Source organism: Talpa europaea (genome assembly GCF_964194135.1).
Source record: "Talpa europaea genome assembly, chromosome: 9".
NCBI classification, from domain to species: Eukaryota; Metazoa; Chordata; class Mammalia; order Eulipotyphla; family Talpidae; genus Talpa; species Talpa europaea.
The window spans coordinates 62,439,969-62,453,881 of NC_140076.1; the positions used below are offsets into that span (position 1 = coordinate 62,439,969).

The 13,913-nt window shown below is 44.4% G+C and overlaps 1 protein-coding gene across 1 annotated transcript; it reads left to right on the forward strand.

Annotated features, from left to right (window-relative positions):
* Window positions 1–365: 365 nt before the first annotated feature.
* On the forward strand, window positions 366–1,545 carry JUN (Jun proto-oncogene, AP-1 transcription factor subunit; the record flags this gene model as incomplete). Its single annotated transcript, XM_084243618.1, has 1 exon — window positions 366–1,545. One exon carries the CDS (start codon window positions 366–368, stop codon window positions 1,365–1,367), a length of 1,002 nt encoding a protein of 333 aa, XP_084099744.1. The 3' UTR covers window positions 1,368–1,545.
* Between the last annotated feature and the right edge of the window lie 12,368 nt (window positions 1,546–13,913).

Consider the following 13,913-nt stretch of genomic DNA (forward strand, 5'->3'; position numbering starts at 1 on the left):
CGGGCGGCGGAGATCGGCCGCCGGCTGGCCAGTGGCGGGGCCGCGCCGAGAGAGCCGCCGTCGCCGGGGAGCGCTGCGCCGGAGGACGCCCAGTGAGTGACCGCGACTTTTCAAAGCCGGGCTGCGCGCGCGGGCCGGCGAGTCCGTTGCAGGCGGCGTCCCCTTAACCCTGCGTTTCCTGGAGCGCGCGGGCGAGCGGGGCGCAGCGGCCAGGACAGCCGGCGAGCGCGCGCGCTCCTAGACAAACTTTCCTCGCCCAGAGCCCGGGGAGGCGCGAGTGTCCCCGGCTTGCCTGCGCGCTGTTGCGGCCCCGAAACTTGTGCGCGCCGCCCAAACTAACCGCACGCGGAGAGCCGGACTGTTCTATGACTGCAAAGATGGAAACGACCTTCTACGACGATGCCCTCAACGCCTCGTTCCTCCAGTCCGAGAGCGGCGCGTACGGCTACAGTAACCCCAAGATCCTGAAGCAGAGCATGACCCTGAACCTGGCGGACCCGGTGGGCAGCCTGAAGCCGCACCTCCGGGCCAAGAACTCCGACCTCCTTACCTCGCCCGACGTGGGGCTGCTCAAGTTGGCGTCGCCGGAGCTGGAGCGCCTGATCATCCAGTCCAGCAACGGGCACATCACCACCACGCCGACCCCCACTCAGTTCCTGTGCCCCAAGAACGTGACGGACGAGCAGGAGGGCTTCGCGGAGGGCTTCGTGCGCGCCCTGGCCGAGCTGCACAGCCAGAACACGCTCCCCAGCGTCACGTCCGCGGCGCAGCCGGTCAGCGGGGCGGGCATGGTGGCTCCCGCGGTGGCTTCGGTGGCGGGCGGCAGCGGGAGCGGCGGCTTCAGCGCCAGCCTGCACAGCGAGCCGCCGGTCTACGCCAACCTCAGCAACTTCAACCCCGGCGCTCTGAGCAGCGGTGGCGGGGCGCCCTCCTACGGCGCCACCGGCCTGGCCTTCTCAGCTCAGCCCCAGCAGCAGCAGCAGCCGCCGCAGGCTCACCACCTGCCGCAGCAGATCCCGGTGCAGCACCCGCGGCTGCAGGCCCTGAAGGAGGAGCCGCAGACGGTGCCCGAGATGCCTGGGGAGACGCCGCCCCTGTCCCCCATCGACATGGAGTCCCAAGAGCGGATCAAGGCCGAGAGGAAGCGCATGAGGAACCGCATCGCCGCCTCCAAGTGCCGGAAAAGAAAGCTGGAGAGGATCGCCCGGCTGGAGGAGAAAGTGAAAACCTTGAAAGCTCAGAACTCGGAGCTGGCGTCCACGGCTAACATGCTCAGGGAACAGGTGGCACAGCTTAAACAGAAAGTCATGAACCACGTTAACAGTGGGTGCCAACTCATGCTAACGCAGCAGTTGCAAACGTTTTGAGGAGAGACTCTGGGGGCTGAGGGGCAAAGGAGAAAAAAATAACACAGAGAGACTGACTTGAGAACTTGACAAGTTGCAAGAGACAGAGAGAAAAAAAGAAGTGGAGGACTAAAGCCAAGGGTATCCAAGTTGGACTGGGTTGCGTCCTGACGGCGCCCCCAGTGTGCACGAGTGGGAAGGACTTGGCGCGCCCTTCCTTGGCATGGAGCCAAGGAGTGGCTGCCTGCGGGTTGCCCCGCTTTGCGGACGGGCTGTCCCCGCGAGCAACAGAACGTTAGACTTTTCTTTAACATTGACCAAGAACTGCATGGACCTAACATTCGATCTCATTCAGTATTAAAAGGGGGAGGGGGAGGGGTTACAAACTGCGCTAGAGACTGTAGATCGCTTCTGTAGTACTCCTTAAGAACACAAAAGGGGGGCTCTGGGGGAGGGGAGGTGGGAGGGAGGTTTGTGAGAACAAGGCTGATCCTACAGATGAACTCTTTCTGGCCTGCCTTCCTTAACTGTGTATGTACATATATATATTTTTTAATTTGATGAAAGCTGATTACTGTCAATAAACAGCTTCATGCCTTTGTAAGTTATTTCATGCTTGTTTGTTTGGGTGTCCTACCCAGTGTTGTTTGTAAATAAGAGATTTGGAAGCACTCTGAGTTTACCATTTGTAATAAAGTATATAATTTTTTTATGTTTTGTTTCTGAAAATTTCAGAAAGGATATTTAAGAAAATACAATAAAATATTGGGTAAAGTAACCCCCCCACACACACACCTCTTTTCTGCATTATCTATAGATTACCTACCTAAGCGGACTTGAAAGGCTTCAAGTCACTCTCAGTGCTTCTTGTTATCAACAGTAAAAGCTGTTCTCTACTGGACTTTAGAAATAACTTTAACTGGTATTCTCATCAAGTTACAGTCTTGCCTCCCCCAACTATCTATATAGTTGCTTACAGAGGACAGTGAATTTTTGGGTGGAGAGCAACAGCCCGCCGGGAAGTCATACACTTTAAAGTTTAGATTATATCAGATTATAGATGTTGTGACCATTTTTGTTAGTAGAAACAATAGATGCTTTTTTAAAGCAGAAAACAGTGGCAGAGTTTTACAAAAGATGTGTACTTCCCATTTGGAATCTTCACTTTAATAGTAACTAGGTAAACGAGATGGTCTTTGCTTATGAATATTTATAACAGCATTCTTGACACAAATAAACATTCAAATACCAATAACAGATCTTGAATTCCTTTCCCTTTACTACTTTTTTTTTTTTTTTCTCAACTGATATACTGAAGCTTTCGGTTGCTGGGGTTAACATTAACACCACCAGAAGGTAATTAAGAAGTAAAGAACTAGAAAGAGTCAATATAGAAGTTGCAATATGATTGAAACTCTCTCTCTCTCTCTCTGTCTCTCTCTCTTTCTACCTCCACACACACACACACACACACATACACACACAAACACCTATGACTAAGAGATTATAACAGTTTACCATTTGGGATCCTTCTATAGTTTATTTCTTAATTTGTTTCTAAAATAATCAGTCTTGTTTAATTAATTCTTATAAACTCCATCTCAAAAGATGATAATCTAGATACTATGGAAAAGATTTGCAAGAGAAAACATGAGCACCAACCCAATGATTACATGTGTAAATCAAATCTTAGCTCTGGGGAAACAACATACTTGAATTCTGTCTACAGATATATAACTGAGGGGATCAACAAGGCAGTAGTCAACAGGGGAACAATTTTTGCTTGGTTGTTTTTCATCCCAAGAGCTAGAGTGATTATCAAGCAGCAAAAGCAATTTGATATCCAGGAATATTTCACAAACCACTAATTGAGGCAGGGCTGTTTGCTCATTAACAGTGCTCTAGTACCCAACAGGTCTGGGAGTGCTAATATCCTGCCTGTGGCTGTAAATCCAAAGACATAAAGTGTTTCTCCTTAGGAGTATATCTAGGAGTGGAAGAGATTGGACAAACTTGTGAGCCATCTGATCCACTCCACTGTAATAATGCTTCTTTAACAAAGGGTTACTGGGAGTAGAGCCCAGTTTGCCAAACAGGGAATTTGCTGATGTCAGCAACCCGGAAGGTGAGTTGATTTTGACCATATGCAGGAATAGTCAGCAAAGGGACAATAAAGCACTGTGGGGTGGGGCTCTGTGGCAGCTAAACAAGAGCCAACTAGAAAAAAAATAAGCAGGCTGGGGAATTAATTACCTGCAAAGGTAGACTAAGCCCAGACAACAGTATAACTCAGAAAAGCCACACCACTCCCAAGTTTGCTTTTGACTCCATTGGTTAAAAAAAAAAAGCCTGAAACTCAGGCCTATTTTACATTCATTTCAACTAATATTCCAAATATAAATCCCTGAAATCCTAAACTTTCTAATCCAGAGGAGTAGCAGAAGTAATTGTGGTAAAGTAAACTTTGAAGACAGAAAAATCAGTTAATTACTTGTAGACACTCAAAGGTTAATTTTCTTATAGGTATTCAATGAGTTATGGGAGGGGAAAACACTAGTTGGAGAAGATGAAGCTGGTAACTAAGTCATTAATCCTTTCCATTTATTTTACATATATGTAAATATATGTATATATATTTCAGTCAGAGATTCATGACCCTTTCTATCCATTGGTGTAAAAGGTTTATGAATTCAACGAAAATGCTTACAAAAGTGTGTGTGTGTGTGTGTGTGTATACACACTTCATATTTTCATTTGTTGCACTTTCATTTCTCAAAAAATAACAAAAATATTTAAACTGGATCACTACATACTCATTTATAAGAAACTTATCTTTCCACCCCTGTATGCTTCTGCTTATGCTCATCCCTCTTCCAGGAATACCTTTCCTTCTGGCTCAGCTAATGAATCCTACCCATTCTTCAAGGCCTGGCATAAATAGCTCCTTTTCTGTGAATCCTTCTATACTAACCCCATCGTCAGGTGTATATGGGGAATGTATATTCCCCACTGAATTTCTATGGCATTTTTGGCACATCTTTATGGTACCTGTGTCTCCTAACTAGAACCCCATCCTACTCATCTGTTGACTACTAGTGCAATGCCTAGTATTTAGAAGATGTGTATAAAAGAAGTGTGAGATGACTAAATGAAGAATGGAACATAAACCCTTTTCCAGTATAACCCCAGGTCTTTATTTCTTCTAGTGAATATACCTCATCCGTTTCTAGTGCCAAATCCAGACAGAATGAGGACCTACGGAAAAGTCAAAGCTGGCCAGTGCCCAAGTTCTAAAGCATGGTTCTCAATGGATATTCTTAAAATATACTATTAGCAAATATGTTCTTAGAGCCACACAGAGGGTCTCTTCCCTCATCTGCTAACACAAGTGGACATCTTCTCATATAAAATGGGTCTGCCTGGGCCTCCCTGGTGGTGCAGCAGTTGAGCACTGGGTTGCGAAGCTGCCCGCAGTCTCTGTAGCGCCGGTTCGATCCCTGGCTGCTGGGGGAGGGTCCCACATGGCGAGCAGACCTCTCCTGACACCCGCTGCTCCCCTCAGCAGTGTACTTCGTCACTCTGCTTGTTCTACTCTCTGCTCTGGCTCTGGTGAATTCTTTCACCCTCCAGTGCCTCTGACTGTACCCAGTGCTTGTATAAATAAATAAATAAATCTTTAAAAAAAATAAAAATTAAAAAAATAAAATGGGTCTGCCTGGACTTGGAGGTAGGCATGGGGGGGATAATATGTGATTATTAAGCAGGCATAAAAAGTGACTTTATTAAAAACAACTACTTCTTTGGTACTAGCAGGGGGGCTTTGCATTTGTAAAGTTAATAGATATCAGGGGTCCAATATTTAACTGACAATAAATATTAGTATCCAATATTTACTTGACAGAGACAAGGACTATACTAAAATAATATTTCCCATATCCTTGTATTGTTAGAGAAGATATACATTGGTTGAATTTAGAAAAGCACATCACCTATTTTTTTTTTTTGTGGGACCGTCGCTGGTGGTCGGGGATCAAACTGGCACTGCAGAGGCTGCGGGCAGCCTCACAACCCAGCGCTCAACCACTGAGCCACCAAGGGAGGCCCTCCATCACCTATTTCTATGTGGGTATAGAGGCATCTCATAGGAGAGGGGAAGAGGAGTAGAAGCTGGAATGGTTCCAAAATTTTAACTATCCCTTCCTAATTCTTTAAGCTGGCCCCAGTTATTTGGTTTTGGACTTTTGACATTCCAAAGAAAAGCCTCCCTCTGAGCCTGGGTTTCTTTGAGGCCCTGTACAAAGTGTGGAGGTTCAATAAGCCAGTCACAATCCCCATTCTTGGAGCATTCACAATCTGATAGGGAGGAGTGCAGAGATGAAGCAGAAAGATGCGGCAGATGGGGGGGGAGGAGGCATTAGCAGGAAAGACTTCTCAGAAAGGTGACATCTGAACTGATTTGATGGGACTCACCAGGCAGAAAAGCTTGGAGGAGGAACTTGCATGCACAGGCATGGGGCAAGAAAAAAGTGATGTGGTTAGGGATTTATAAGCTGATTTTGGAGAAGGTGGGAATGAGCGTGCAAGAAGAAAAGTGAAGAAAGATGAAACAGGAATGCTTAAGAGTCAGGTGGTGAGATAATATCTATTCCATGCTAAGAGTTTGATGGTTACCATGTAGGTGATAGAGTCACATAGAAGAATTTGTAACAGAGAAGGGGCATAGACTCTCTCAACAAAGATTCATTCTGGGGCCTCCCCGGTGGCGCAGCGGTTGAGCGCTGGGTTGCAAGGCTGCCGCGGTGCCGGTTCAATCCCCGGCTGCTCCCCTGCCACCGGAGGAGGGTCCCGCATGGTGCGCAGACCTCTCCTGTGGCCCGCTGCTCCCCTCAGCAGTGTACTTCGGTCCTTCTGCCTGTTCTGCTCCCTGCTCTGGCTCTGGTGAATTCTCTCACCCTCCCGCGCTTCTGACTGTACCCAGTGCTTGTATAAATAAATTAATTAATTAAAAAAAAAGAAGTATGAAAAGTTTAAAAAAAAAAAAAGATTTGTTCTGACAAGTTTGGATGATGGATTGATGGGGAAGAAGCAGGTAAAGAAAGCACAGTTGACCTTGAATAATACAGGGGTTCAGGCACCCACTAATACTCTTTCCATTCCCACACCCCCCACCAACCATCGACGCTGGCAGTCAAAAATCTGAGTATAACTTTTGACTCCCTCAAAACTTAACTACAGTCTACCCTTCCCTATTCAGAGGGATCGGTTTCACACACACACAACCACCCCCCCCTTACCAGAGTCTGAGGATGCTCAATTCCCTTATGAAAGCAGTCTTTATCTGTATATTTGGCATCCACAGATTCAACCAGCTGACAGCCAAGATTGATTGAATCTGTAAATGAAGAATCCAAGGATAGAAAAAACATTTACCTGTGTTGCTCAAGGCTCAACTATAATACCAAAGAGTAGTTTTAATCAAAATCAACAAGCAACTATAAACCAGAGACATTCTGCAGGGAGGGAGAAGGGAGTAGGATCAAAATGGGTGGGAAGAGCACAAGGGACTATGGTGATGTTACACAGGTGAATTGGTGTGGGAATTTCACGGGCACTATAATTAAGATGAAAAAGCATATATTGTAAAAAAAAATGAAGAATGATGATGTAAAAAATATGTAATAAAATTAAAAAAAAAAAACTATGACCAATGCAAAAAAAAAAGAGAGAGTAGTTTTTAGTTTGAGTTAGAATGCTGCGGTGCCTAAATAGTCCTAAAGGTGGAGGCAGAGTGGAAAGAAAGTGGCTTGCCCCATTTCTTCCTGCACAACTTTCTGACAAGTTGGCCTAAGGAAGGATATAAGGAAGTTCACTTGTCACCTATTGTCCCGTAATTGTCCCCTCTCCACCATGACAATCTGATACTTGAAGAAAAGTCATCTTAGGAACTGGTGCAGAGCCTGCCTTCCCAATGTCAGAGTGCTCAAATAAACACATGGGAAAGAAAGAGGCCTGCAGCCTTCCAGGGTCACAGTACCAAGTTGTCCCCACCCGTAGGACCCAAACTGGATGTTATCTGGCCAGAATTGATTAAATTCAAATTGATTCAAACTAAATGAACTCTTCAATGTATAAACAAAGAGATCAATGTTTTCAGTTTGGGAAACTGGATAATAACACCTTACATTCATACGACACTCATTTTACTCAGCAGCTAACATTAAATCTTGTTTTGTGCTAGGTCCTAGGAAAGCAATGGAGGGTGAAATCCACAGAATGCTCCCCAGGGGAGTTTATAATCTGATAAGAGACACAATTATAAAGAAATATACCAATAAATGTATGGTTCTCCACTTTGACAAGTACAATGAAGAAGAACTGGGCACTGTGAAAGAGATGATATAAACTGGATTGGGGATAAAGAACTCTCTGCTGAAATACAGAACTGAGACTCAGAATTCATCAGGTGAAGAGCAGAAGAGTAGTTGTAGGGAATTTCACATGGAGAGTCAGCATGAGGGAGAGGCTTTGGGGTACACAATGGGTTAAGAGGAGTGCATTCCTGAAATGGAGTGAGTAAAGGGGAGGGCAATGAGTAATGGGGTTTGTACTTCACTAGTTCATAGTCTTGTATTTTTGACATTACCCTGGAGATATCCTGGTCAGTGGCTGTGTTTCACAGGATGGAAGCCCAGGTTTGTAGTAAGTTTTAAATGACTTTATTGAGGCCCCAATCCAGTAACTGCGGAGGCCATGAGTAAGTGCTCAGGCACCCAGAACCATATGATCTCTTATTCCAGGAACCAGACGTCCTGGTGATTCTGGTCCCTTGGCCCATCACATGTCCCTACTTCTACTTCAAGGGCCCCAAGGAATTGGATTAGTTATCAGAAGTTTCTTTGATGTGCACAGCAACTGAGCAAAAGTAATCAGATAGTCTCCTGGGATATTTCATCCACACCACAGCACCATCGAATGAACTCTGCTTGCCCTGCTACAGAAACTCCTCCTCTCTGGAGGGGCCAGAACACTTAGCACTGAGAAGCCCTGCTAGTTTCTTCCCATACAAACTTGATGTGTCCCCACTAAAATTCATCACTGCTTAAGTTACTGCCTTCTTAGATGATAGTTTTCACTAACTACCCAGACAGAATTTGGGCTTTTCCCAAATCACTGTAAGATTGCCTGTCCATCAGCTTCTAGGTTCATGCTCAGAAGGAAGAACTTGGCCTGACCTTACACGAATCCTGAAAAAGAGTAAGCAGGCCATCATGCTGCTACATAACTGATCATTCTATCCGGAAAGATGCTTACAGAAGACATCTTTTTTCTTAATCTTCCATAATATAGATTTTTTTTTAATTTTTATTTTTTTTTATATTTTTACATCATTGTTCATTTTTAAACAATATTTGCTTCCCCCCACCCACTCAGGTGTAGTCCCCATAGAGTTTCCTTCCCCAGTGCACCCGTGCACCATCACCTCAGTCCCCTGTGCTCCTCCCTCCCTCCCTCTGATCCCTCTCCCTCCTCCTCCCCTGCAGGATGTCTCTGGTTTATAATTGTCCATTTTTGCTTTGCTGTGTTTTGTACTGTTATTATTTTTTTACACTGATGTCTTATTTGTTTTCCCTATATTCCTGCTATAAATGAAACCATGCGATATACCTTTTATAAAAGAAACCCACACATGAAACATGTCCAGGGATGGCTAATATGGAAACTCAGTGACATCATCATCTTCCAGGGGCTTTCCACCATTCTCAGTCTGGAAGAAATTGTTTGTGTGGACTCAAGATAGCTGCAGCAGTTCCTGGCATCATAGGTAAACACAGTAATCACCAGCAATGCAAGGATGTTTACTTTAATCTTTCTCTAAATTTATTAGCAAAAGAAACCATCCCTAGACACTCACTACATCCATCTTAATAGACTCTCCCTTGGGTTCCATAGTGGGAGAACAGGTCACATGCCTATACCAAAACTCACCCCTGGCCAGACAGTGGGACCACCATGATTCATCTATAGTCATGATTTACTCCTTAGGGTCATATTTTTCTTTTTTTTAAAAAAGACTGATTTATTTATACAACAGCTGGGGTACAGGCCAGAGGCATGGGAGAGTGAGAGGATTCAACAGAGACAGAGCAAGGAGCAGAACAGGCAGATGAACCGAAGGCACTGCTGAGGAGAGCAGCGGGTGAGTCAGGAGAGGTCTGCCACACCATGTGGGTATTTCCCTGGCCAGCTGGGAATCGAACCTGGACAGTTCCACAGTGTGGCACTCAACCTGCTGCACCACCAGGGAGGTCCTAGGGTCAGTCATATTTTTCTAAGCCCATGAAAGAGTTAATACTGAAGGTAAATTTTTTTAATTAAATTAAAAAGAACCCTCTGATTGCAAGGAAAAAGTGAGATGGAGGTGGCTTTGGGGTTGGTGGGTAATGATTAGTGCTCTACACCAAATATTTCTACTTCTTCTCTTTGATGCAAGGTAGAATGGTACTTCCCTCTCTCCTACTCTCTTGAAGTTGTGTGAGAAACCTTATCACTTGTGTCAGCCAATGAAATATGAGCAATGGTGACTTATATCAAATCCAGGTGGAAGCCTTTATAATTAATGTGATATTCAACAGGTTTCTTTTCACTTGCCTTGGCAAGTGTTTCTACTATCTCTGTGGAAGCACAAAGTTAGGGAGTCCATCAACCTTGGCTCCTAAATGATCTAACATGAACAAGAATTAAACCTTTGTTGTTTTAAGACACTGAGATTTGAGGGCTGCTTATTATTGTAGCAGTACTTGGCATATCCTAACTACTCACATAGGAAATAACATTATCTACCACTGTGTGATAAAAACAACTAACACCTATGTATTAGACATAATAGATATCATTTACTAAGTTTCTATTACGTAGCAGATACTATCTAGCAGATACTATCTATTTACAAGGAAAAATGTTAGGGCTAAATATTACAGATGAGAAAAGTGGAGATTTAGGTCTTATTCATGTTTATGGAATAAGTAATTGGTGGGCAGCCAAGCTAAGCTCAGGTCTTTCTGACTCCAAAGACCTTGCTTTGTACACACATGACAGTGCTCCTGAATTGTACTGTCACATGAATTTATCTCAGTTGAACCTCACAAGCTCCGTGCCACAGGTATAGCTATTTTGGATATCAGGAAACTGAGGAAGAAAACTAACTTACCAAACTTCACAGACCTGGGGAAACAGGAGAGTCACTGACCTTCCCACCGTTGCTCACTACTCTTCTCCCCACTTGAATAAATGCATTGGAGAAGAGGTACTATGAGTCAGAGGAGGCATGGGGATCTCAGAATACAGTGCCCCGGAGCTAAATCCAGGCCCTTCAAGTTGTAGCTAAGTAGCATGAAACAAGTCCCTGAATATTGCTAAGACTCAATTCCTTCTTTCATAAAAACGAGGCTGACCATGGCTTGCTGGGAGAAGGTTGTTGGGAAGATCACCCCCTGAGTGAAGCTGACAAGGAATAATTACACATTTTTCACTGTAGACTTATTAATTTAAGAAGGGATGATAGTGAATTCCCACTTTTAAGTAACACACACACACACACACACACACACATACCCCACCCTAGCTGAAATGAAAATGTTTCCCATTAAGATTCAACAAGGTCTCAGAGGGCCTGCTTCTTGGTCATATAAGGGCTGGCAGGTCCTCTCTGCAGGCTGGAGGAAAGTTTTGTTTCCCCAGCTGCACTCGCAAGGGAATGCTTTGCAGGCACGGCATTGGGAACCTGTTTGGTTTGGCTCAGAGTCCTGTCAGCACATTCAGGAAGTGAACTCAGAAAGAGGCAGGATTTCAAACACAGCCAGCTGCACACAAATGCCCAGGCAGTGAAATGCCTTAACCAAGCAGGGTGCCTTTCAGCCTGGGTTACCCTGGATGTTGTCAAAAAAGTCTCTGAGAATGGCTCTGGGCCAGAAAGGGAAGAAGCAATCACTGTACCCAGGCAAGGGCCATGACTTGCATGGCAAAGCTTCCAGAAGGGCTATGCAGGGTCATCTCAGTTAGCCCCCTGCCATCGGCAAGAAATGATAAAGCCTCAGCTCTCAGAACTTTCTGGGTGGAGACACTCATATTCATACCCCTAGAGTCTTGAAGTCAAGGTACAAGAAGGGAGAAAAAGGAGGAGACGGACAGCAAATGATGGTTAGGAGAATTGGAGAGGAGAGGGAGAGAATGGACGGCATGCCTAAGAGGATATAGAATCCAGAGAAGGAACATACTGCCAGTCTGCAGTCGTGTGCCCATATCCATTCAGTGGCTAAGACCTGAATTTTCATCCCAGCTCTAACATCTCCTAGCTATGAAATGGAAATAATACCTACTTCCATAGGGTTGGTGAAGAATTAAATAGGTGATGTTGGTTGAAGTGCTCAGTCTTGTGCTGGCAAATCATAAATGTTCTAATCAGTTACAATTCTATCGTTGCAAGTGACAGAAAACTCAGCCTAAAAAGAATTTTATTGAAATATATTATTGAAAAGTCTACCTCTATCTGAAGGAAGGATTCAAATGATGTCACCAGGCTTTAATTTCTTTTCATCCCTTAGCTTGTTGTAGGAAGACTTAGCTTCCTCCCAGTCTCCAGTGTCTGTCAACCTCCACTCTGTCCAGAAGAACAAGATTGGCTACAGCAGTTCCTCACACACTCCTAGGATGGCATTTCATTGATCTGATTAGTACTGAATATATGAGTGTATATATCCAAACATGAACCAGTCACCATGGATGAGGGATGGCATGGGATATATAGATTGTCTTAGGTGTAGGTCAGTGCCCACATCTAAAACTGGAAACTATCAGAGGGAATCCAGGTGTTCATAGGAATAGATGCTGGAGGTCAAACAGATGTTGACTACCCGAGAGAGTACTGTTGTTATTACCGCAAACTTCACAGGCCAGCATAGAGGGGACCTACATTCTTCAAACACCAAGCTTTTGATCTCTTCTAATCAGTTGGGGACTCCAGGAATAAATTACTGAGAACATATTTCTCTGGATATAAAATGCGCAGGGAGCTATAAAACATGGCATAAAAATTATCTTGAAATATTTATTGATATTAGTTGTGTTATGATGTTAACTGTACAAAATTAGAATAAATAAATTTTAAATTAAATTTCAAAATGTAGTTGGATACTTCATGTGAGACTTTGAAATGTTAAGAATCTCAGCAAGCACACCTACATTCAGCCTGTGCCCATAGAACTGCATCAATTCAATTGTTGAAGTAGTAAAAGAGGAAAAGAGAATGAGATACACTGTTACCTGACTGTATCCTGAGGAAAGACCAATGTTTAATGAAATATTCTTCTTTTGCCCCCCACAATGGGTCAAAAATCTGCACACTGGGGAATCAGAGTGTTAAAAACCAGAATGTTAAAAACCTTTGACAATTCATGAAACTGGTTAGAAGCATAAAAAGTGAATGATTGTGAGTATGAAATGCCAAGAAAGGTTGACGAGTATCTACTGTGTGGTTTGAGGCATTTCTAGGAGGTAACAGAGTGACCAATTCCTGGCACAAGTAGTGTTACAGTTTTTCCACCTGAGGATACTAATACAGGATTGAGTAACAGAATATTACTCTGCTCATCCAGTTCATGTTTATCAAATGTCTTCTCTGCGCCAGACAGCACTTGAGCACTGAGGTGAGAGATGTTGATCCTACTGTCAAAAGTAAATCTTTAAAAAAAAAAAAAAAGTTGGTGCCATTCAGTGTATGAATTGCCAGACAGAAGTGAATACGATGCACCTTGGGAATAAGTACCCCACCTAAGCCAGGGCAGTGATGGTTTCACTGAGGAGCTGATTTGGAATTGTATCTTAAAAGACATAAAAGGGAGTTTGACAAAAAATGGGGTGAAGGTGTTTCCGGAAGAGGAGACATTAAAGACGAAGGTACGTAGGACTCAGTCAAGGTACGTAAGACATCAGTCAAATATCAACTATTCATGGACAAAATGGAAGGAGTCCATGCCCACTTCCTTCAGGTAAGGACAAGAGACAAACAGACTGTTGAACAGATGATCACACTTGCTTTATGAATCCCAGCACTTTACAAAGTGCTGCAAAGATGTATAAGGAGTGTCACTGCAAAGGCTGGGAAGGTGCTACCAGAGCATTCTGCATGGGGATGGGGAGAACACCAGCCTGCCTCAGCCTGGTTGTTAGGGAAGGCCTCCTCAAGGAAGTGGCCTTTAAACTGAAACCTGAAAGAATTAGTCAGGCATAAGGGACTGGGTGGGGAGAGCACTCCTGTCTTAGGCAACAACATGTATTAGAAGTAGGGAGAAGACCAGTGTGGTTAGACTGCAAGGCTCCCTCCTGGGGGAGGGCATGTGAGGAGGAGGAAGCTATGGGCAGATGAATACAGATGGTGTGAAGTTAATTCAGCATGTCTGGGGCCTCCCTGGTGGTGCAAGGGGTTAAGACACAACCTATGAAGCTATCTGTAGCCACTGCACCACAAGTTCGATCCCCAGCCAGAGAGCAACCCACATGGTGCAGCAGACC